At 51.1% G+C, this 24732-nt stretch overlaps 1 protein-coding gene and 1 non-coding gene across 5 annotated transcripts; both read left to right on the forward strand.

Moving 5' to 3' along the window:
* Nucleotides 1-200: 200 nt before the first annotated feature.
* Nucleotides 201-274, forward strand: TRNAV-AAC (transfer RNA valine (anticodon AAC)). Its single transcript has one exon. It is a non-coding gene; the product is annotated as a tRNA-Val (tRNA).
* A 4101-nt stretch (nt 275-4375) lies between these two features.
* LOC140911986 (uncharacterized) lies at nt 4376-21558 on the forward strand. Of its 4 annotated transcripts, XM_078852993.1 has the most exons (3): nt 4862-5459; nt 17380-17493; nt 18767-21558. In XM_078852993.1, exon 3 carries the CDS (start codon nt 19101-19103, stop codon nt 20055-20057), a length of 957 nt encoding a protein of 318 aa, XP_078709119.1. In that variant the 5' UTR covers nt 4862-5459; nt 17380-17493; nt 18767-19100; the 3' UTR covers nt 20058-21558. The 4 variants fall into 4 exon arrangements, with proteins under 4 accessions (XP_078709117.1, XP_078709119.1, XP_078709118.1 ...); XM_078852991.1 differs by lacking the exons at nt 4862-5459; nt 17380-17493 and adding an exon at nt 4376-4449; XM_078852992.1 differs by lacking the exon at nt 17380-17493.
* Nucleotides 21559-24732: the final 3174 nt, after the last annotated feature.

Raw genomic sequence — 24732 nt, forward strand, 5'->3', positions numbered from 1 at the left:
CACCCCTGCCCCTGGAGAACATGGGCATCAATCCCACTACCTCTCACATGCAAAGCAAGCACTCTACCGCTTGAGCTAATTCCCCCACAGGTGAGCAGCTGCCCTCACCCCCCCTCCCATCTCGTTCCAGAGGCCACAAGGTCCCTGCAGCTGCCCGTGGCTCCTTTCCGAAAGGGCCGCTTGTCAGGCTGTTTCCTGTGGGCTGGCTAGCTCAGTTGGTTAGAGCGTGGTGCTAACAACACCAAGGTTGTGGGCTCAAGCCCCATGCCGGCCACTTGACAGTCCTAGGGAAGTGGTGTGTCTTCCTTGAGCTGACTGCTATGGGCAGGGAGGCCAAAAGAGAAACAGGCTGAGCAGCTTACAGGGAGCAGGCAAGAGTCCTGGTGGAGGAGGGTCCAGTGTGCACAAGGCCAGCCTGCAGGGAATAGGCGCTGGTCACCTCCTTCCCTCCCCTCTCTCAGCTAGTTCCTTCACCTGGGGGCTGAAAGGGACTTATGTCCCTGGCCAGTTGCCTTCCCCACTTGTAGAAGATGCTTATGGCAGGGCTCTCCTCTTGCCCCCTTTGTCCCCAACAGAAAGTTGCCAAAGGTGAGATGATGTGGAAAGGCAGAGATCCGCTCCTCACGCTCCTTGTCACGGTTGATGGACTTTCACATGCCTTTTTCCGCATCTGAGCCGACGCTGGCAGAACGCATTGCGGCGCTTCCCAGGGGCTGCCTGGTGCAGCTGGCCAGACCATAGTGCCAAAGAGGCTGAGCCTGTGGATTCGAGACCCTGCGTAGCTGAAGGCCTGGGGAGCACCATGTGACATTATCTGATTAAAATATGATCATGGACATGATTGTTGCCACCACTGTTATAGAATTGCAACCAATCTTATACAGGTGTGGCAAGTACGGTGTCGTTAGAAAAGCTATGATTTGCTGAATATGTTTGTGCTATTGATATGCCTGGATCGTTTTTGCATTTGAAGCTATGCACAGTGGCTCTATACCTGGATTTCAAATATGTTTGCATCTGAGTAGCACCCACAAGGTATTTAGCCTGCACATCTTGAAGTGACTATTCAAGTTAAATGACTCACCAGGGAACACTGAACTCCCAGTGGACCATGGGAGACGCCGATCTACACCCAGTGGACTTTTCTGTGAACGTTCCATCTGGAGTCCAGGTCATGGCTGCTGCTGTGACTAAGCAAAATCATCTGTGGACGTGGGACTTGCCCATGGGACTCCAAACACCATCTTGTTATCTGTAATTTTCCACTGTCTCTGCTGAGGGCTTTGTCTGAAACCATGGAGGTTTCCATGCACATGGCAGAAGCTATAAAAGGCCCTGGAAACATCTCCATTTGACCCCTTTCCTGCTTAAACTGTTTGACTATGACCTTATACTAATGGGAGCAGTCTAACCAAAGGACTGAGGACCTTCCAGTAAAGGCCATCCCAAGAGATTGTGGTGCCCATGCGGGGGTGGGGAGGCTGGCCCCAGGGTTCCACAGGGGGGGCATCCCCAGGCCTCCGCGGAGGGGGTGCCCTCCCCCGCACTCACAGGGCAGTGGGAAGTGGAGCGACCCAGACACAGCCCGCTCTGCTCTGTTCCCCTGGCTCCGAGCCTTGGGGCTTGGGGGGGTAGGAGGGGAACCGCCCCCAGCACTCACCAGTGGCGCTGCTGGGAGCCGGCAGAGAGGAGCAGGCTGGGGCCAGGTCATTGCACTTCCTGCTGCCCAGTGATTGCAGGGCAGGCCCGACCCCTGCTGCAGTCCCACAGGATGCATAGCTCAGGGGAGGGGGGATGGGGGGGAAGGGGTGGAATGGAGGTGGGGCGGGGGCTTAGGGGAAGGGGTGGAGTGGGTGCGGGACGGGAGCGGGGGCAGCTTTTCTGGCCACGAGGGGCCAGCTTAGCCAGCCAGGGGATCGGGCTGGCCACTGGAGCAGCCCGCAGCTGTGTAGTTTGCATACGGGGAAGGACGACCCTGCTTCCAGTGATTCAGAAGCAACCAGGGACCTTATAAGCCAAGAGCTTATTCCATCACTGCCACAAGCCTGCTCCAAAGACTTTGCAATTATTGTATGTCTTTGATTTCTTTAGCGAATTTTAACTCTAGCCTTTCTTTCTTTCTTTCTTTCTTTCTTTCTTTCTTTCTTTCTTTCTTTCTTTCTTTCTCAGTAAACCTTTAGATTTTAGATACTAAAGGATTGGCAACAGCATGATTACTGGGCTAAGATCTGCGTTGTATATTGACCTGGGTATGTGGCTGGTCCTTTAGGATCTGAAGAACCCTTGCATTTGATTAAATTGGCTTCAAATAACCACTCATCAGCAAGTTCAGTGTTTTTGGTGGCAATAAAAGGACTGGAATGCCTAAGGAGACTGCTTTTCTGACTTCTTGTTAGCCAGTGTGGTGAAACAGAAGTTTACTTTTGTTGCTGGTTTGGTATGTCTTATCAGAGAATGACCACTGCTTTTCGGGTGTGCCTGCCCCATTTCTCAGCACTTTTCCCTGAATTGAGTATTCTCAGTTGTGACCCACTAAGGGCTTGTCTATACCACACAGCTTTTAGCAACAAGGCTGTGTCCTTGTCGCTAAAAGTCAGTGTGTTTGAACGCTCTTTTGCAGAATTTTGTTGGCACTTTTGCTGACAAAATTCTTCCAGCCCTGCAAGTGGCATAAGCTTTGTCGGCAGGAGAGTGTTCCTGCTGACAAAGCTGCGTTCACACTGCCGCTTGCATAGGCATCACCATCCCCAGAGGGGATCACTCTCAGATCCAGACCCACCTCTTTGTGAGGACCTCGCGTAATGAGAGCAACCGCCCTCCCTTGCCCACACGCCACATACACCCCTCCTTGGTAGAGGGAGGAAAGCTGGGAAAAGGGAAAAAAGAAGCAAGAGAAGAGGAGAAAGGAGGAAGGAAAGAGGAAAAGGGAAACCAAAAAGGATAAACTCTAAGGTCCCCAGTGATGCCAAGTGTCAAAGTCCTAGGTAGGAAATCAAATTCTGCCCCCTTAAGCCAGTGTTTTCTGTGCCGAGAATTCTGCCTGCAGCAGGTGGATCAGACCCAACAGGTTCCAAACCTCTCAGAGCCTCTGACCTTGTCCAAGGGACGTTCGTTTTCTGGCACAATCCATGGTGGGAAAGGAGAAAACTCCACAGAGGCTCCTCCTCATGTTCACAGACGTGAATCCTAATTCTCTCCCCGTCCTCGAGGGGAGACCTGGAGAAGGAGACGTGCGGCAGCAAAGCCGGGGGGGTCTCAGAGACTGCCCTGGCCCACCTGCACCTCGGCCCTGCCCGGCTGATGTCGGGGTCTCTCTGTGAGGTCACCCCCTCCCCACCACCTTTGCCCAATGGGCTGAGTTCCTGCAAAAGGCCTTGGTGATGTCACTGCCCCACCCACCCCTCCCCTCCAAGCTGATGTCCTGCCCCTGCCCAGCCTCTGTGGAGGTTGGAGTTGTTGCCCCTGGATCTAGGGTTGCCAACTTCCACACCCTACAAAACTGAACACCCTTGCCCCGCCCTTCACCGAGGTCCCAGCCCGCTCACGCCATCTCCCTCCCCTCCGTCGCTCCCTCTCCCCCATGCTCACTCAATCGCTCATTTACACCAGGATGAGAAGGGCTGGGAGGGTCCCTTTTCAACTGGGTGTTGTCGGGACGGACCTGGGAAGGAGGGCTGCCTGCCAAGCACCTTTAGGAGGAGGCGTCCCGTCCTGTCAGAAAATCATCTCCCTCCCTCAGCTCAGTGACGGCCTGAATTGCTCCTTCTCCCGGCAGAGCCAGAGGATTGAAAGCAGCAACATCAAACCCCTGTGTAGCTCACAGGAATGAACACAGAGACGCCCTTGTATCTCAACAGATGGTCACTTTTACCCTTGGGAAACTACAAGCCTAAAGGGAAAGGCGGTGGCACCAGATCTAAGGAATAAACACAACTCAATCATCATCGTTACGCCCATTGTGACTGCAACATCTTTATACACATCTCATTATCATTCGTGCATTCTTTTCTCTGGAGCCCAGACCTTGACTAGACCTTGACCAAGAAATCTGGATCTTGATGAAAATAATCGCCCACCCCTGGTTAATGCAATGGAGTTGACACCCAGGGGGTGTCCCTACGTAGGTTCAACAATGGCTGCCTTTTACCCATAGTTTTTAAACAGGGCAATACATCGATACAGACCCGGCACAGGGACCAGCGGGCTCCGGGGAGGCGGGGCCGGGCCGGGCGGAGCGAATCGCTGCCCCGGTCCCCGCAGCGCCCAACTCCCCGCCTCAGACTGTCCTGCCCCGCCGCGTTCTGCCCAGCGACCGGTGACGCAGGCGGGCCTGTGAGTCGCTATTGGCGGGATGTTCCCTCCCCCAGCCAATCCCTGGCGCGGGGCGGTTCCCTCGGGAGCGGGCGGGTCCCTGGGCCGAGTCCCGGTGCGCTGCAGGGGGGCGCTCCCGTGAGTGTCGGAGAGACCCCGGGCCGGGGGAGGGGGGAGCTGGGTGTTGGGGGGGGGCAGCCGGGCCGGGGGGGTGCGGGGAGGGGGGCAGCCGGGGCAGCCGGGCCGGTGGGGCGGGGAGGGGGGAGCTGGGTGTCGGGGGGGGCAGCCGGGCCGGGGGGGCGGGGAGGGGGGAGCTGGGTGTCGGGGGGGGGGCAGCCGGGCCGGGGAGGGGGGAGCTGGGTGTCGGGGGGGGGGGCAGCCGGGCCGGGGAGGGGGGAGCTGGGTGTCGGGGGGGGGGGCAGCCGGGCCGGGGAGGGGGGAGCTGGGTGTTGGGGGGGGGCAGCCGGGCCGGGAGGGGGGAGCTGGGTGTCGGGGGGGGCAGCCGGGACGGGGGGAGCTGGGTGTCGGGGGGGGGGGGGCAGCCGGGGGGGCAGTTCTGGGCTCTGCGTTCAGAGGTGTTGGGAGACCCCCCCGCGTCCCCCCCCCGGCACTGAGCGGTCGCTGACAGGGATCGGTGACGTTGCTATAGTGACCGGGGAGCGGGGGGTCCTGGCCCCCTTGTGCCCGGCGCTGCCGGGGGCTGCGGGGACAATGTGCCGTGGGGGGCTGAGCGCCCCTGACCCGAGCGGTGACCCCGGCATCCAACACCGACCGCCCCCAGCCGGGGGTGCGGCCCCGCTTGGACCGGCACCCATGGGTGCTGCACCTGCCGACAAGCCCCTCGCGGCCCCGTGAGGCTCCCGGGCTGCGGGGAGTCCCCGGGGCCAGGCGCTGCCCAGGCGTTGGGTCCCTGCCGCGTCTCCGGGCCGGCGGGGCTCTCAGACCCGAGCCCTGTGGGCAGAGCCGGGCTGAGGGTTAGTGGAGGGAGTAAATTAACCCCCCAGATAGACCAGGTTTAAATGAAGGAAAAAGGCTTCTTGGATCTCTCCGACCTTTAATGGCTCCCAGACGGTCTTCACACTGGGTTTAACCCCAGTGCCTGGAACTCCGGAGCGTGGCTTGTCCTTGGCTACCTACGGCTAACTTGTGTGAGCACCAGTCTAGTCACACCCACAGTCAGCAATGGCAATGGGTCATATCTGTAGTGGAAGCACATCTTTAGAGGTTTCAGAGTAGCAGCCGTGTTAGTCTGTATCCGCAAACAGGAAAGGAGGACTTGTGGCACCTTAGAGACTAACAAATTTATTAGAGCATAAGCTTTTGTGAGCTACAGCATCCAATGAAGTGAGCTGTAGCTCACGAAAGCTTATGCTCAAATAAATCTTTAGAGGTGTCATCCTAGGGAGGAGATGTTAACCCCCGCTCTGTCTCTGGCCGTGTGTTGGCGCCCCAAGGCGGGGAGAGTTTGGAGCCCCTGGATCTGTGCATTAATCAGGTCTTAGTTTGGGCATGAGCTCCTGTTGCAGAACAGCTACTGCATTTGTGCTGTTAGGATCTCCTGTAGCTGCCGAATAAAGAGTTTCCGGATCCCAACAGGGTGGGGTTAGGAGAGGGGAAGGCACATCCTGCTTTTCCAGGCATGGACTTGAATCTTCCTTGTTTCCTATGAGGCAGCAGCTCAGACCCTGGGAAGCTCAGCAGCCTGTATTGAGCTGGGTGAGGCTGTGGGGTGGGGTTGGGGTTTGCTTGAAGTGGTTTAAGGAGCATTGGTGCCCTTGTGTCACGTCAGTAATAGGCTTGGTTTGACCTAATAGACCTGTTTGACCTAAACAGGGTTAGGCCCCAGTGCAGCCTGGCCTTATAGGGTCACAGAATCATAGAAGATTAGGGTTGGAAGAGACCTCAGGAGGTCATCTAGTCCGACCCCCTGCTCAAAGCAGGACAAACCGCAACTAAATCATCCCAGGCAAGGCTTTGTCAAGCCAGGCCTTAAAAACCTCTAAGGATGGAGATTCCTCCACCTCCCTAGGTGACCCGTTTCAGTGCCTCACCACCCTCCTAGTGAAATAGTGTTTTCTAATATCCAGCCTAGACCTCCCCCATTGCAACTTGAGACCACTGCTCCTTGTTCTTTCATCTGCCACCACTGAGTACAGCTGAGCTCCATCCTTTTTGGAACCCCCCTTCCGGTATTTGAAGGCTGCTATCAAATCCTCCCTTACTCGTCTCCTCTGCACACTAAATAAGCCCAGTTCCCTCAGCCTCTCCTCGTAAGTCATGTGCCTGAGCCCCCTAATCATTTTCAGTGCCCTCCACTGGACTCTTTGCAGTTTGTCCACATCCTTTCTGCAGTGGGGGGGACCAAAACTGGCCACAGTACTCCAGATGTGGTCTTACCAGTGCCGAATAGAGGGGAATAATCTCTTCCCTCGATCTGCTGGCAATGCTCCTACTAATGCAGCCCAGTATGCTGGTAGCCTTCTTGGCAACAAGGGCACACTGTTGACTCATACCCAGCTTCTCGTCCACTGTAATCCCCAGGTCCTTTTCTGCAGAACTGCTGCTTAGCCAGTCGGTCCCCAGCCTTTAGTAGTGCTTGGGATTCTTCTGTCCTAAGTGCAGGACCCTGCACTTGTCCTTGTTGAACCTCATCAGATTTCTTTTGGCCCAATCCTCCAATGTGCCTAGGTCACTCTGTATCCTTTCCCTACCCTCCAGCATATCTATCTCTCCCTATCTTAGTGTCATCCGCAAACTTTCTGAGGGTACAATTCATCCCATCATCCAGATTGTTAATAAAGATGTTGAACAAAACCGACCCCGGGGGCACTCTGCTTAATACCGGCTGCCAGCTAGACACTGAGCCATTGATCACTACCCATTGAGCCTGACAATCTAGCCAGCTTTCTATCCACCTTATAGTCCATTCATCCAATCCATACTTTTTAAACTTGCTGGCAAGAATACTGTGGGAGACCGTATCAAAAGGTTTGCTAAAGTCAAGATAGATCACATCCACCGCTTTCCCCATATCCACAGAGCCAGTTATCTCATCATAGAAGGCAATCAGGTTGGTCAGGCATGTCTTGCCCTTGGTGAATCCATGTTGACTGTTCCTGATCACCTTCCTCTCCTCCAAGTGCTTCAAAATGGAGTCCTGGAGGACTGAAGTGAGGCTGACTGGTCTGTAGTTCCCCATATGCTCTTTCTTCCCTTTTTTAAAGATGGGCACTGTATTTACCTTTTTCCAGTCATCTGGCATCTCCCCTGATGGCCACTAGTTTTCAAAGATAATGGCCAATGACTCTGCAATCACATCAGCCAACTCTCTCAGCACCCTCGGATGCATTCGATCCAGCTCCATGGACTTGAGCATGTCCAGCTTTTCTAAATAGTCCTGTTCTTTCACCACTGATGGCTGCCCACCTCCTCCCCATACAGTACTGCCTAGTGCAGCAGTCTGGGAGCTGAACTTGTCTGTGAAGACCGAGGCAGAAAAAGCATTGAGTACTCCAGCTTTTTCCTCATCATCTCTCACTAGGTTGCCTCCCCCATTCAGTCAGGGTCCCACACAGTCCCTGACCTTCTTCTTGTTGCTAACATACTTGAAGAAACCCTCCTTGTTATCCTTCATATTCCCTGCTAGCTGCATCTCCAATTGTGCTTTGGCCTTCCTGATTACATCCCTGCGTGCTTGAGAGTATTGTTATACTCCTCTTTAGTGATCTGTCCAAGTTTCTACTTCTTGTAAGCTTCCTTTTTGTATTTAAACTCACCAAAGATTTTCACTGTTAAGCCATGCTGGTCACCTGCCATATTTTGCCATTCTTTCTGCACATCAGGCTGGTTTGTTCTTGTGCCCTCAATAAGAACAAACAGCCAGCCAGCTCTCCTTGACTCCTTTCCCCCTCGTATTAGCCTCTCAGGGGATCCTGCCCATCAGTTCTCTGAGGGCGTCAAAGTCTCCTTTTCTCAAGTCCAGGGTCCGTATTTTGCTGCTTTCCTTTCTTCCTTTTGTCAGGAGCCTGAACTCGACCATCTCATGGTCACTGCTGCCCAGGTTGCCACCCACTTCTACTTCCCCTATGAATTCTTCCCTGTTTGTGAGCAGGTCAAGAGGAGCATGGCCCCTGGTTGGTTCCTACAGCACTTGTACCAGGAAGTTGTCCTCAACACTCTTCAGAAACTTCCTGGATTGTCTGTGCACTGCTGTATTGATCTCCCAGCAGATGTCAGGGTGACTGAAATCTCTCATGAGAACCAGGGCCTGTGATCTGGAAACTTGTTAGTTGTCTACCTCATCCTCCTGGGCTGCGGGAAGGGTGGCCAGCACATCCCTCTGCCCGCACCGTTTCCCGCAGCCCCCATTGGCCTGGAGCAGCAAACTGCGGCCAGTGGGAGCAACGATTGGCCGAATCTGCGGACGCGGCAGGTAAACAAATCAGCCCGGCCCGCCAGGGGCTTTCTCTGAACAAGTGGTGGACTGGCTTTGAGAACCACTTGTCCATAGCACACACCCACCACGACATCACCCTTGTCGCTCTCTTCTCTAAACTTAACCTAAAGACTCTCAGCAGGCTTTCCATTAGAGAATGGAAAGTTACAGCAAAGTCTATCTGGGTCTCTCCAGAATCCAGAACTTTCTCTTTTGTCCCAGTCCAGAAGCTTCTCCTCCCTCCAACAGCCCACACTTAGCCCCCAGGGGCTCCTCCTTAGTCTTTTGTTCTTGTTCTTGCCAAACATTGTCACCTGGCCTCATCCTCAGCTCTTTGTTTTCCATCTGGTCACAGCTGGCTGGCTTCCTGCAGAGGATGGGTCATCCATGGTCATTAGTTGCTAGGTGCCAAATGTCTGGGCAGTTGTCTTCTGGGACTCCCCATCAGCATGGGACCCACACCCCAGTTAGTGAGGCATCAGTCACACCTGGATCTTTGCCGAGCAATTAATCCTTTCCCCCACCTGTTAATCATGCAGCTCATAGGGGAAACTGAGGCACACACAATATTCATTATAAAATATGGGGAGATGTAGCTGATGAGTGATGCTGAGAGAGACCCAGTGATAGCTGGAGAAGGGGAATCAGCACTGGAGAGCTCAGAGAGCAGGGCCTGATGAACCCAAGTCCAGTGCATGGCCCTTTTGGAAAGTGGGAGAGCTGACCCAGGGCTGCTGGGTGAATGCAGAGGGGAGGGTGAGGAGACGGGGAGCAGAGGGTCGGATAGGCCATCGCTTTGGAAGCTGAAGTTACCGAGGATGAGTGTGTGAGGCTGGAAGGGAGAACCAGTTGTGGGGATCAGAGTGGCAGTGTATAATTCCCCTGAGCAGTGTCTGACGTCAGTGGGATGCTCACCGGTGTGAAGGGATCAGGGGTTCAGTCACTGAAGCACCAGGCCATTTGTCTGGGAGCTATCGCCCTTCCCCACCCCCTGCTTTGGCCCTGATTCTGCCTGTGGATCTGTGGGGTGAACCCGACTATAGGGATGGGTGATCAGCTTGTGAGCTCCATGGAGGAAGAGCCCGTGCAGTGACTGGCACAAGAGGGGGCCTGGTCCCTACAGGGGACATAACTTATTCACGCTGTGGCTGCACCGAAGTCCAAAGCAGACCGCAAAGAGTTACAAAGGGATCTCACAAAACTTGGTGACTGAGCAACAAAATGGCAGGTGAAAATCAGTGGGATAAATGCAAAGTAATGCACATTGGAAAACATAATCTCAACTATACATATCAAATGATGGGATCTAAATTAGCTGGTACCACTCAAGAAAGAGATCTTGGAATCATTGTGGATAGTTCTCTGAAAACATCCATTCAATGTGCTGTGGCAGTCACAAAAGCAAACAGAATGTTGGGAATCATTAGGAAAGGGATAGATAATAAGAAAATACCATATTACCTCTGTATAAATCCATCGGATGCCCACATCGTGGATGCTCTGTGCAGATGTGGTCACCCAATCAGGAAAATATCTATTGGAACTGGAAAAGGTACCAAAAAGGGCAACAAACATGATATGGGGTATAGAACAGCTTCCACAGGAGGAGAGATTAATAAGACTGGAACTTTTCAGCTTGGAAAAGAGGCGACTAAGGGGGCTCTGATTGGGGTCGATAAAGTCATGACGGTTGTGGAGAAAGTGAATAAGGAAGTGTTATTTACCCCCTTAACATAACACAAGAACTAGGGGTCACCAGATGAAATTAATAGGCACCAGGTTTAAAACAAATAAAAGGAAGTATTTCTTCATACAATGCACAGTCAACCTGTGGAACTCCTTGCCAGAGGATGTTGTAAAGGCCAAGAGTATAACAGGGTTCAAAAAAGAACTAGATAAGTTCATGGAGGACAGGTCCATCAATGGCTATTAGGATGTGCAGGGATGGTGTCCCTAGCCTCTGTTTGCCATAAGCTGGGAGTGGACGACAGGGGATGATCACTTGATGTTTGCCTGTTCTGTTCATTCCTTCTGGGGCACCTGGCATAGGCCAATGTCAGAAGACAGGAGACTGAGCTAGATGGACCTTTGGTCTGACCCACTATGGCCGTTCTTATGTTCTTAATAAATTATGGTAAATTGTGTGCATAGCGCAGGCCCTCGCTCCCACCTGCAGCTTGGACACATCCCCCCTGCCCTCCCCTTGTATCCCTTGCTTCAGCTTCTGCATCTTCTACAGCCCCAGCCCTTCTCCTGCTCCACCCTCCCACTCCTGCTCCTCACACCCCCCTCCAGCTCTGCTCTTCCTCCTGGGCCCCCTTTCCTTCTTCATACTCCCCTTCAGCCCCCCTGTGCCCACAGTACACTCTCCCTGTCTGCTCCCCTACTCCTCACAAGCTCCAGCCCCCCTCCCCTCTCTCCCTCATGCCCCCCCTCCAGCCTTGCCTCCCTTCTCCTCCTACCTCAATCCCTCTTTCTCCCTGGTCAGGCTGATCTGTGAGTCCTTTCCCAGGTCTCCCTCCCACAGGAGCGCTCCTGAGGGCTGGCGCCACCTCGTGTGTATTGCCAGGGACTCCCTGGCAGGGTCTGGTTGGGTCTGACCTCCCTGCCCCCAGTCTTTCCCACCAGGCCTGCACTCCAGGCGCGCATTCCAGACAGTGCTGTCGGAGCCCGGCCCGGGGCTGCCCTGGTACAGCCGTGTTGGGCACGTGGACGATCAGGTCATCTATGTCTACAGCAGCGAGCAGGGCTGGCTCTAGGCACCAGCAAAACAAGCAGGTGCTCGGGGCGGCACATTTCGAGGGGCGGCATTCCGGCGCCGGCCATGCCGCCCCTCGAAATGTGCCCCCTCCGCCCCGCCTCCGCCTGCTCCCCTGAGCGCACCGCCGCCACTCCGCTTCTCCCCCCTCCCTTCCAGGTTTGCCGCACGCCAAACAGCTGTTAAGGTGGGGGCGGGGGGGGGGCACGAAACAAAGCAGGGGTGGCCAACAATTTTTTTGCTTGGGGCGGCAAAAATCCTAGAGCCGGCCTTGCCCCCCAGCACCTGCAGGAGCCAAGCCAGCCCCGGGAGAGCCACCGCCCCGGACTGGGCCAGGTCTTGAGTCTCCCAGCCCGAGGGGGCATGAGGGAGCTGGGGCAGAGACTGGCAGGGGCAGCAGGAGCAATGGGGGGAGGGCAGGGGGGTTCCCAGTTCCCAGCCTTGCCCAGCCCCATTCCTGCAACCCTCCGCCCTGGGGCAGTGACCCTCCTGGGGAGCAGAGGAGGGGCAGGGAGAGGAAAAGCCAGTTCCTGTCTCTGTCTGGTGCCCGTGCTGCTGGGGGGATGCGCTGCCCTGGGGACAGGGTTGGGGGGGTCCCCCAGAGTGGCTCCCCCAATTCTGGGGCCGAATGGCTAGGCAGCAGTTCTGCGGAAAAGAACCTAGGGGTGACAGTGGATGAGAAGCTGGATATGAGTCAGCAGTGTGCCCTTGTTGCCAAGAAGGCCAATGGCATTTTTGGATGTATAAGTAGGGGCATAGCGAGCAGATCGAGGGACGTGATCGTTCCCCTCTGTTCGACATTGGTGAGGCCTCATCTTGAGTACTGTGTCCAGTTTTGGGCCCCACACTACAAGAAGGATGTGGATAGATTGGAGAGAGTCCAGCGAAGGGCAACAAAAATGATTAGGGGTCTAGAACACATGACTTACGAGGAGAGGCTGAGGGAGTTGGGATTGTTTAGTCTGCAGAAGAGAAGAATGAGGGGGGATTTGATAGCTGCTTTCAACTACCTGAAAGGGGTTTCCAAAGAGGATGGCTCTAGACTGTTCTCAATGGTAGCAGATGACAGAACGAGGAGTAATGGTCTCAAGTTGCAGTGGGGGAGGTTTAGATTGGATATTAGGAAAAACTTTTTCACTATGAGGGTGGTGAAACACTGGAATGCGTTACCTAGGGAGGTGGTGGAATCTCCTTCCTTTGAGGTTTTTAAGGTCAGGCTTGACAAAGCCCTGGCTGGGATGATTTAACTGGGAATTGGTCCTGCTTTGAGCAGGGGGTTGGACTAGATGACCTTCTGGGGTCCCTTCCAACCCTGATATTCTATGCTTCTATGATTCTGCTCTTTGGCTGCACAATTTCATTCTTTTCAGTTCTTTATAAAGTGCTGAAATTACCAATTTGAGCTTGCGTCTGAGCCAGCCTGGCAGTGCCTATGTTCATCTACAGGGTAGAAAGTCTCTGTCCAGAGTGAAAAAGTGTTATCAACTTTTGAACTAATTCGGTAGCAGAAGGATTTAGGCTGGTAACTTCACATTTGACACAGAGAGAATTACTAGGTCAGACATGCTCGTCTCTCAGCTCTGGTTAAAAATGACCTGTGATGTGTGTGTTTTCTGAGGGTTGAATAACTCCATTCTGCACACACACTGATTTCTTCTTCCATTTGATAAGTTTTGTTTGTTGACTTATTTCAGAGTAGCAGCCATGTTAGTCTGTATTTGCAAAAACAGAAGGAGGACTTGTGGCACCTTAGAGACTAACCAATTTATTTGAGCATAAGCTTTCGTGAGCTACAGCTCACTTCATCGGATGCATAAAGCGGAAAGTACAGTGAGGAGATTTTATATACACACAGACCATGAAAAAATATACATTGTAAGGAGAGTGATCACTTAAGATGAGATATTACCAGCAGGAGAGTGGGGTGGAGGGAGAGAAAAACTTTTGAAGTGATAATCAAGGTCGGCCATTTCCAGCACATTTCCAGAAGTTAACAAGAACATCTGAGGAACGGGGGGGGGGGGGGGGAGAGGGAATAAACAAGGGGAAATAGTTTCGCTTAGTATAATGACTCAACCACTCCCAGTCTCTATTCAAGCCTAAGTTAATTGTATCCAATTTGCAAATTAATTCCAATTCAGCAGTCTCTCCTTGGAGTCTGTTTTCGAAGTTTTTTTATTGAAGGATAGTCACTCTGAGGTCAGAAATCGAGTGACCAGAGAGATCGAAGTGTTCTCCGACTGGTTTATGAATGTTATAATTCTTGACATCTGATTTGTGTCCATTTATTCTTTTACGTAGAGACTGTCCAGTTTGTCCAATGTACATGGCAGAGGGGCATTGCTGGCACATGATGGCATATATCACATTGGTAGATGTGCAGGTGAACGAGCCTCTGATAGTGTGGCTGATGTGATTAGGCCCTGTGATGGTGTCCCCTGAATAGATATGTGGACACAGTTGGCAATGGGCTTTGTTGCAAGGATAGGTTCCTGGGTCAGTGGTTCTGTTGTGTGGTGTGTGGTTGCTGGTGAGTATTTGCTTCAGGTTGGGGGGCTGTCTGTAGGCAAGGACTGGCCTGTCTCCCAAGATTTGTGAGAGTGATGGACCGTCCTTCAGGATAGGTTGTAGATCCTTGATAATGCATTGGAGAGGTTTTAGTTGGGGGCTGAAGGTGACGGCTAGTGGCGTTCTGTTATTTTCTTTGTTGGGCCTGTCCTGTAGTAGGTGACTTCTGGGTACTCTTCTGGCTCTGTCAATCTGTTTCTTCACTTCAGCAGGTGGGTATTGTAGTTGTAAGAATGCTTGATAGGGATCTTGTAGGTGTTTGTCTCTGCCTGAGGGGTTGGAGCAAATGCAGTTGTATCGCAGAGCTTGGCTAAAAGAAAAGGAGTACTTGTGGCACCTTAGAGACTAACCATTTTATTTGAGCATGAGCTTTCGTGAGCTACAGCTCACTTCATCGGATTCATCTACAGCTTGGCTGTAGACAGTGGATCGTGTGGTGTGGTCTGGGTGAAAGCTAGAGGCATGTAGGTAGGAATAGCGGTCAGTAGGTTTCCGGTATAGGATAGTGTTTATGTGACCATCGCTTATTAGCACTGTAGTGTCCAGGAAGTGGATCTCTTGTGTGGACTGGACCAGGCTGAGGTTGGTGGTGGGATGGAAATTGTTGAAATCATGGTGGAATTCCTCAAGGGCTTCTTTTCCATGGGTCCAGATGATGAAGATGTCATCAATATAGCCCAAGTAGAGTAGGGGCATTAGGGGACGAGAGCTGAGGAAGCGTTGTTCTAAGTCAGCCATAAAAATGTTGGCATACTGTGGGGCCATGCGGGTACCCATAGCAGTGCCGCTGATTTGAAGGTATACATTGTCCCCAAATGTGAAATAGTTATGGGTGAGGACAAAGTCACAAAGTTCAACCACCAGGTTTGCCGTGACATTATTGGGGATAGTGTTCCTGATGGCTTGTAGTCCATCTGTGTGTGGAATGTTGGTGTAGAGGGCTTCTACATCCATAGTGGGCAGGATGGTGTTTTCAGGAAGGTCACCGATGGATTGTAGTTTCCCCAGGAAGTCAGTGGTGTCTCGAAGATAGCTGCGAGTGCTGGTAGCGTAGGGCCTGAGGAGGGAGTCTACATAGCCAGACAATCCTGCTGTCAGGGTGCCAATGTCTGAGATGATGGGGCGCCCAGGATTTCCAGGTTTATGGATCTTGGGTAGCAGATAGAATACCTCTGATCGGGGTTCTAGGAGTGTGTCTGTGCGGATTTGCTCCTGTGTTGCTTCAAGGTGTTTCTTGAGCAGATGGTGTAGTTTCTTTTGGTAACCCTCAGTGGGATCAGAGGGTAATGGCTTGTAGAAAGTGGTGTTGGAGAGCTGCTAAGCAGCCTCTTGTTCATATTCTGACCTATTCATGATGACAACAGCACCTCCTTTGTCAGTCTTTTTGATTATGATGTCAGAGTTGTTTCTGAGGCTGAGGATGGCATTGTGTTCTGCACGGCTGAGGTTATGGGGCAAGTGATGCTGCTTTTCCACAATTTCAGCCCGTACACGTCGGTGGAAGCACTCTTTGTAGAAGTCCAGTCTGCTGTTTCGACCTTCAGTAGGAGTCCACGCAGAATCCTTCTTTTTGTAGTGTTGGTAGGAAGGTCTCTGTGGATTAGTATGTTGTTCAGAGGTGTGTTGGAAATATTCCTTCAGCCCCCAACTAAAACCTCTCCAACGCATTATCAAGGATCTACAACCTATCCTGAAGGACGGTCCATCACTCTCACAAATCTTGGGAGACAGGCCAGTCCTTGCCTACAGACAGCCCCACAACCTGAAGCAAATACTCACCAGCAACCACACACCACACAACAGAACCACTAACCCAGGATCCTATCCTTGGAACAAAGCCTGTTGCCAACTGTGTCCACATATCTATTCAGGGGACACCAGGGCCTAATCACATCAGCCACACTATCAGAGGCTCGTTCACCTGCACATCCACCAATGTGATATATGCCATCATGTGCCAGCAATGCCCCCCTGCCATGTACATTGGACAAACTGGACAGTCTCTACTTAAAAGAATAAATGGACACAAATCAGATGTCAAAAATTATAACATTCATAAACTAGGTTTCAGAGTAGCAGCCGTGTTAGTCTGTATTCGCAAAAAGAAAAGGAGGACTTGTGGCACCTTGGAGACTAACCAATTTATTTGAGCATAAGCTTTCGTGAGCTACAGCTCACTTCATCGGATGCATAAAAGTTGAAAATGCAGTGAGGATGTTTTTATACCCACAGACCATAAAAAATGAGTGTCTATCACTTCAAAAGGTTTTCTCTCCCCCCACCCCACTCTCCTGCTGGTAATAGCTTATCTAAAGTGATCAGTCTCCTTACAATGTGTATGATAATCAAGGTGGGCCATTTCCAGCACAAATCCAGGGTTTAACAAGAACGTCTGAGGAACAAGGGGGGGGGCGGGACGGGACGGGGACGGTGTAGGAAAAAACAGGGGGAAATAGGTTACCTTGCATAATGACTTAGCCACTCCCAGTCTCTCAGAGAACACTTCAATCTCTCTGATCACTCGATTTCTGACCTCAAAGTGACTATCCTTCAACAAAAAAACTTTGAAAACAGACTCCAATGAGAGACTGCTGAATTGGAATTAACTTAGGCTTGAATAGAGACTGGGAGTGGTTGAGTCATTGAGTTCCTCAGATGTTCTTGTTAACTCCTGGAAATGTGCTGGAAATGGCCCACCTTGATTATCACTTCAAAAGGTTTTCTCTCCCTCCACCCCACTCTCCTGCTGGTCATAGCTCATCTTAAGTGATCACTCTCCTTACAATGTATATTTTTTCATGGTCTTTGTGTATATAAAATCTCCTCACTGTACTTTCCACTTTATGCATCCGATGAAGTGAGCTATAGCTTACGAAAGCTTATGCTCAAATAAATTGGTTAGTCTCTAAGGTGCCACAAGTACTCCTTTTCTTTTTGTTGACTTAGGATCTGATTTTGCCAAACACTTCCTTTCTTTAGCCATCTGAGTGGTCTCATTGACTTTATTAAATCAGTGTTTCTGGCCAGGTTCATAAATGTCTCACAGATTTATTCCTGGTGACGGGGCAGAGTCTGTTCTATAATCAAATGACCAAACCCTGGAACTTTAATTACAAGACCCTAAAAGTACATTCCTAAATCCATATTGAAGCAGCGGAATAAGTGGCCTGGTTATCGATAGCTCTGGACACTCGGAACCAAACCCCATTGTTGCAGGCTCAGCATTTTTGAAACTCAGGCCACTTACTGAGATAACTGAATGTTGGGCCCTAACTTGATGCTCATTTGTTTGCTTGACCCCAAGTAGGAGTTCCAATTTCCAGACCTGACATGATCTCCTGGCTCAAGTGAAGGGAGAAGCTGTGGGTCTCCAATCTCCAGGGAGAGGAGGAAACAGAGATACTGACAGATGCCCACAGAAGTAAGGAATTGGCAAAAGTGGCTCAGAAACCTTTTTACATTCTCATGACAAATGCCACTCCTGAGTTTTCACCGGTTCTGTGTGCCTATGTAGAAACAAAAAGAAAAGGAGTACTTGTGGCACCTTAGAGACTAACCAATTTATTTGACCATAAGCTTTTGTGAGCTAGAGCTCACTTCATCGGATGCATTCATTGGAAAATGCATCCGATGAAGTGAGCTGTAGCTCACGAAAGCTTATGCTCAAATAAATTGGTTAGTCTCTAAGATGCCACAAGTACTCCTTTTCTTTTTGCGAATACAGACTAACATGGCTGCTACTCTGAAACCTATGTAGAATCATAGAATATCAGGGTTGGAAGGGACCCCAGAAGGTCATCTAGTCCAACCCCCTGCTCGAAGCAGGACCAATTCCCAGTTAAATCATCCCAGCCAGGGCTTTGTCAAGCCTGACCTTAAAAACCTCTAAGGAAGGAGATTCTACCACCTCCCTAGGTAACGCATTCCAGTGTTTCACCACCCTCTTAGTGAAAAAGTTTCTCCTAATATCCAATCTAAACCTCCCCCACTGCAACTTGAGACCATTACTCCTCGTTCTGTCATCTGCTACCCCTGAGAACAGTCTAGATCCATCCTCTTTGGAACCCCCTTTCAGGTAGTTGAAAGCAGCTATCAAATCCCCCCTCATTCTTCTCTTCTGCAGGCTAAACAATCCCAGTTCCCTCAGCCTCTCCTCATAACTCATGTGTTCCAGTCCCCTAATCATTTTTGTTGCCCTTCACTGGACTCTCTCCAATTTATCCACATCCTTCTTGAAGTGTGGGGCCCAAAACTGGACACAGTATTCCAGATGAGGCCTCACCAATGTCGAATAGAGGGGAACGATCACGTCCCTCGATCTGCTGGCTATGCCCCTACTTATACATCCCAAAATGCCATTGGCCTTCTTGGCAACAAGGGCACACAGCTGACTCATATCCAGCTTCTCATCCACTGTCACCCCTAGGTCCTTTTCCGCAGAACTGCTGCCGAGCCATTCGGTCCCTAGTCTGTAGCGGTGCATTGGGTTCTTTCAAACACAGAAACAAACCCTCTCCTCCATATTCAGATGGGAATGAGGTGGCAGAATTGGTTCCCTTCTTTCTCTCCTCTGGGAAAGGATTTGGGGGCAGTTGTTTGGTTTGTTTCTCCTTTCCTACTCCCCTTTGTGATGTCCCCTTTTTTCTGCATCTCAGTGGGTGACTCCAAACGGGATTCTCTCTCTGTCCCCGCAGGTGATGGGACGGTGAGTGAGACCGAGGAGGAGACCCTCAGCTGGGAGTCCTGAGACGGTGGAACCACACAGGACAGTTTGGGAAGATCCAAGGTGAATATTTCCCAGTGACCACGGATGGGAAAAACATTAAGACTCAGCCCAGGCCACAGAGGCAACAGGGAAAAGAGCCAAGGCCGAGACAGGGTGAACCAGCTCACCGGAGCAGAGGAGTTGGAAAAATCAAAGAAACTGCTCAGCTGACAATCCCCACTGGAGACAGACCCAATAAGTTTGGTGACTCTGGGAAAAGCTTCCCTGGGAGTTCAGCCCATATTACTCCGCAGACAGTCCACATGGGGAAAAAACCCTACAGATGTGCTGAGTGCGGGAAAAGCTTCTCTCAGAGTACTACGCTCATTAACCATCAGAGAATCCACACCGGAGAAACACCCTATACATGTCTGATCTGTGGGAAAAGCTTCCGATACAGTTCAGTCCTTGCTACGCATCAGAGAAAACACACTGGAGAGAAACCTTATAAATGTCCTGAGTGTCAAAAAACATTCAGTGGCAGCGGAAACTTTAACAGGCATCGGAAGATGCACACAGGAGAGAAGCCCTTCAAATGCACCGAGTGCGGGAAAAGCTTCAGAGAGGGCTACCACCTTGTTTCACATCAGAGAATGCACATGGGAGAGAGACCCTATGGATGCCCTGACTGTGGGAAACACTTCTCTGACACTGCTGGACTCATTATCCATCAGAGAATCCACACAGGAGAGAAGCCCTATACATGCCCCAAGTGTGGGATCAGCTTTGTTCAGCCCTCACAACTTGTTAGACACCAGAGAATCCACACAGGAGAAAAGCCCTATAAATGCCTGACCTGTGGGAAAAGCTTCAGTGATAAATCACTTTTAAATCAACACCAGAGAATCCACACAGGAGAAAAACCCTATACATGTCTGACCTGTGGGAAAAGCTTCCGATACAGTTCAGCTTTTACCACACATCAGAGAAAACACACTGGAGAGAAACCTTATAAATGTCCTGAGTGCGGGAAAAGCTTCAGTAACATCACGACCTTTAACGGTCATCGGAAGATACACACAGGAGAGAAGCCCTTCAAATGCTGTGATTGTGGGAAAAGCTTCAGGAGGCGCCCAGACCTTAATACACATCAGAGAACTCACACAGGAGAGAAACCCTATAAATGCCTGACGTGTGGGAAAACATACCGGTGTAGCTCACACCTTTCTAAACATCAGAGAATCCACACAAACAAGAAATCTTTGAAGTGCCCTGACTAGGGAAGGGCCAAGTGAATAACGTCTTTGCCAATTCCCATGAACCTCAGAGCGTCCGGCGAGGCTGGAGTGGCTGTGTAATGGGGATATGCAATGGTTATAAAGCAGAGAATAAAATCACATTCCTGGAACAGAGTCGGCTAGAGCAAGAGGCTGGGATAAAGTTCCCATATTGTGATGGGATTTGATTATGATTTTTCAAGATGCTCTGAACATCGTCTGATCAACTCCTGCATTTAAGTTAATTCCCCACAATTTGTCAGTTCAGGCCATAGTCTAGGAGCAGGTTGGATTCCTCATTGATGCTAAGCTCTCACATAGCAGGATCTGCAATGGTCTCTATCATCTCCCCTTGGCTAGGAGATGCTGTTCCTTCCTGGCAGACAAAAATCCAGTTACTTACAGCTTTGTCACTCCTCAGTAGGGCTGCAGCAATGTGATCTGCCTGGCCATGAAACCATCGGTGTGGGGGGATCTTCAGCTAGTGCAGAATGCTGCAGTGCATCTTCTCTGCAACACAAGCTCCTGTGAGCATATCACGCCTGTCTTCCACTCCCTGCATGGCCTGCCCACCAAATACCAAATTGTGTTCAAGATCTTGGTCCTTATCTTCAAGGTGCTCCATGGCCTGGGCCTGGTTTATTTAAAACACTTCCTAAAGCTCTGTGAAGAAGACCATAGACAGCAACTTTGCATCTCTAGGACATTGAAACTGTCCAAAATAAGGGTAAAGTTTATTTGTGCGGAGACAAAACTGCCTTGATGGAAAGACTCAGACAGTGGAATGAACTCCCCCAGGAGCTAAAGACCATCACCAACCTGACCACCTTCTGCTCCTGATGTAAGCCACATTTCTTTGACTTTGCCTTCTGTAGTATAAATATATATCAACACATATACTTACTGCCACAAACAAAAGCTACCATAACAGAACTCTTCACTGTACAACTTCTCCCCCAGGAAATGATGAGAGAATGAACATATGACAGAAGGCTGCTTACTGCACTACTGAAAGGTGCTCACATACTGTGGGGATGAGCCTGGTGTAAGCATCCACACAGAACAGAATTCTGCTGCCATGCAGCTACAGTCTTATTCTCTGTAATTTAGCATCACACACTCATCGAGGCTTAGGGCTGAAGAGACCTCAGGAGGTATCTAGTCCAAGTTCCAGTGTTCCCTCTAATTTTCCGCACTCATGTGCAGAATGAATCTTGTTTTGTGACACCAACATGGAAGTGATGTGTGACAGATCACCTCCATATTGGTGCACACACAGGCGCCAACTTTCGTTGGCACTGGTGGGTGCTCACGCGCTCTGCCCCCTCCCTGCCCCTATTGGATCCCTCCCCAAATCCCTGTCCTGGCCTTGCCTCTTCCCCAAGCACACCACGTTCCTCCTCCTTCCTCCCAGCGCTTGCGCCGCGAAACAGCTGGTTCCCAGCGCAAGCACTGGGAGGGTGTGGGGAGAAGCAGGATGCGGTGGCCCTCTCAGGGGAGGAGGCGGAGGCTGGGGGGGGGCGGGGGGACTGGAGCTGGGGGAGGGGCAGGTTGGGGAGCTGCAGATGGGTGCTCTGCACCCACTAATTTTTCCCCGTGGGTGCTTCAGCCCCGGATCGCACAGAGAGTCGGCATCTATGGGTGCACTTTTCAAAATTAATGGGGTGGGCCTGAGGGGTTTATTTGGTGTGTGGGAAGGGACTCCAGGCTAGGGCAGAGGGTTGGAGTGTGGGGGTGAGGGCTCTGGCTGGGAGCGAGGGCTCTGGGGTAGGGCTGGGGATGAGGGATTCAGGGTGCAGGAGGGGGGCTCAGGGCTGGGGCAGAGGGTTGATGTGAGGTGAAGGCTCTGGCTATAACAAAAATATATAACTACACCAGCCAAATAAGATTTACCAGAAACTATAAACTGTTCAGCCCCAGTTTCAAAATGTGAGTTAAATTGTCTTGCTTTCAGACCCTATTTGTATAGAAATTGCATTAAAGCACAAGTGTACGTGAATTGAAAATTTATACGTTTTATATAGGATCAAAGAGACTGTTGTATTGGGACCAGTTGGCTTTTACCATTTACTTTCCCAACTTCTCTATCCCTTGCAGTCTGTCTTTCACCTACTCTTTCTGCTCAGGTTGCTTTCAACAAAAGGGAAGAGTAATTTTCTCTTAATTCGGTTGCCTTGAGTGATGTCACTTTCTCGTTTGAAAACACAAGGTAAAGAACAGTTCTTGGTTTTGTTTTGGTGTTTCTCCTACCTGTCCACATTTTCATCAGCACCCTTTGGGAGCTCCTCTTCTTAGGGTGGATAAAAATCACAACTTTAAAATTTTTATTTAAATTATGACATTTAAATGTAGGATTTTTTTGAAAATTTAAATCAAATTTCTTATTTACATATTGCTAGTTCTTCTCTTCCATTTTATGGTCTTAAATTGTCAAAGTGGATGTTTTCTACTTGTTTGTTTTTTTAGTTTCCTAAGTGTTAATAACCCCACCCCAGCCTCCTGCCCTGAGCCCCCTCCTGCATTCCAGCCCCCTCATCGCCAGCCGTATCCCAGCGCCCGCACCCCCAGTCAGCCCCCTCACCACCTGCAGCCCCCTCCTTCACTCTGAACCCTGTATTTTTCACCATACCCTGGAGCCTAGGAGGCCCACAAAATCTAATAGCTCTGGGACCCCAGAAGAGTTAATCTGGCCCTGGGTGCAGACAGGCTGCATTGGGGCTAAGGCCAGAGGACTCCCCCAAGCCCTCTCCCCGCCAGCAGCATGGTGCTCCAGGGGAAGAGGCCTCTCCGTCATCGCTGGCAGCAACGAGGTCTGAGGGAAGGGGCCTGTCTCTCCCTGCCAGGCGCTGGCAACATGGAGCTCTAGGGGAAGGGGCCTCTCTCCCTGCCAGGCGCTGGCAACATGGAGCTCCAGGGGAAGGGGCCTCTCTCCCTGCCAGGCGCTGGCAACATGGATCTCTGGGGGAAGGGGCCTCTCTCCCCCTGCCGGCAGCAGTGAGCTCTGGGGCCGGGAGAGAGGCCTGCAGCAGCCCTTCAAGCCCCAACTGGCTCCCCTCTCACCTCCCTCTCTCCAGGCCCCTGCTGCGTGTCCCTTTATAGCTGCTGCGTGACCATGCGGCTGAGAGGGAACTTAGACTCCAACCCTCTGCTCAAAGCAAGACCAACCCCAACTAAATCATCCCAGCCAGGGCTTTGTCAAGCCGGGCCTTAAGAACCTTAAAGGAAGGAGATTCCACCACCTCCCTAAGGAACCCATTCCAGTGCTTCACCACCCTCATGCTGAAATAGTGTTTCCTGATATCCAACCTAGACCTCCCACCACTGCAACTTGAGACCATTACTCCATGTTCTCTCATGTGCAGCCACTAAAAACAGCTGAGCTCCATCCTCTTCAGGTAGTTGAAGGCTACTATCAAATCCTCCCGCATTCTTCTCTGCAGACTAAATAAGCCCAGATCCCTCAGCCTCTCCTCATAAATCATGTGCCCCAGCCCCCTAATAATTTTTGTTGCCCTCCGTTGGACTCTCTCCAATTTGTCCAAATCCTTTCTGTAGTGGGGGGGACGGACCAAAATTGGACTCAATACTCCAGGTGTGGTCTCACCAGTGCCGAATAGAGAGGAATAATCACTTCCCTCGACCTGCTGGCAGTGCTCCTACTAATTCAGCCCAGTATGCTGGTAGCCTTTGTGGCAACAAGGACACGCTGTTGACTCAATTCCAGCTTCTCGTCCACTGTAATCCCCAGGTCCCTTTGTGCAGAACTGCTGCTTAGCCAGTCGGTCGCCAGCCTGTAGCAGTGCATGGGATTCTTTCGTCCTAAGTACAGGACTCTGCACTTGTTCTTGTTGAACCTCATCAGATTTCTTTTGGCCCAAACCTCCAATTTGTCTAGGTCACTCTGGACCCTATCCCTATCTTCCAGCATAGGGAGAGGGTCCAACTTTTCATTTCTACTTGATAGTACGTTATTTAAAAAAATGGATACATTCAGGAGCAATAATGGTCTCCGTGAGGTTTGAAATGCAATGTCCTGAGCTTGGCCTTGGGATGACTATTTATTTGTGACTTTCCTGCTGTGCAGGAGGAGGAATAACATGGGTCTGAGATTCTCAGATTCATTCATCTGCAAAGGAGAAGAATGTGAGAATGGGCCTTCATGGGGTGAGATAGGACCTTCAGGAAAGTCTCTTTACGTGTTTCTTTTAAACTATAGAGTCTAGCAGGGCTCTCCTGTTTATTCCCTGCAGGTACCATGAATTCACGGATTGAGAAGGTTTAGCTCAGTGGTTCTGAACCCATGGGCCACTTGCAGCCCAATCAGCCCACAGCTGTGACTCATGTGACATCCTGAGGGGCATTCAGGTAGTATAGATGTTGTGTGGATGCAGCCCACATAACACAGAGAAAGCTGCATTGTGGCCCACAATGGTAAATAGGTTGAGAACCACCAGTTTAGCTAGATGACTTTGCTTATGCAATGTTCCCTCTAATTTTTTACATCCATATGCGGAATAAATGTTATGTGCACCAATAAGGAGGTGATGTGTGGTAGGGGTGGGGCCGAGGTGTTCAGAGTATGGGGGGTTGAGGGCTGGGGCAGAGGGTTGGAGTGTTGGGGGTGAGAGCTCTAGCTGGGGGTGCGTTCTCTGGGTTGAGGTCGGGGCTGAAGGGTTTG

This window comes from Lepidochelys kempii, chromosome 5 (assembly GCF_965140285.1).
Source record: "Lepidochelys kempii isolate rLepKem1 chromosome 5, rLepKem1.hap1, whole genome shotgun sequence".
In the NCBI taxonomy this organism is placed as follows: domain Eukaryota; kingdom Metazoa; phylum Chordata; order Testudines; family Cheloniidae; genus Lepidochelys; species Lepidochelys kempii.

Excerpts from the sequence above, each read along its gene's own strand:
- LOC140911986 (XM_078852991.1), top strand. The coding sequence starts at position 19,101 with ATGGGGAAAAAACCCTACAGATGTGCTGAGTGCGGGAAAAGCTTCTCT.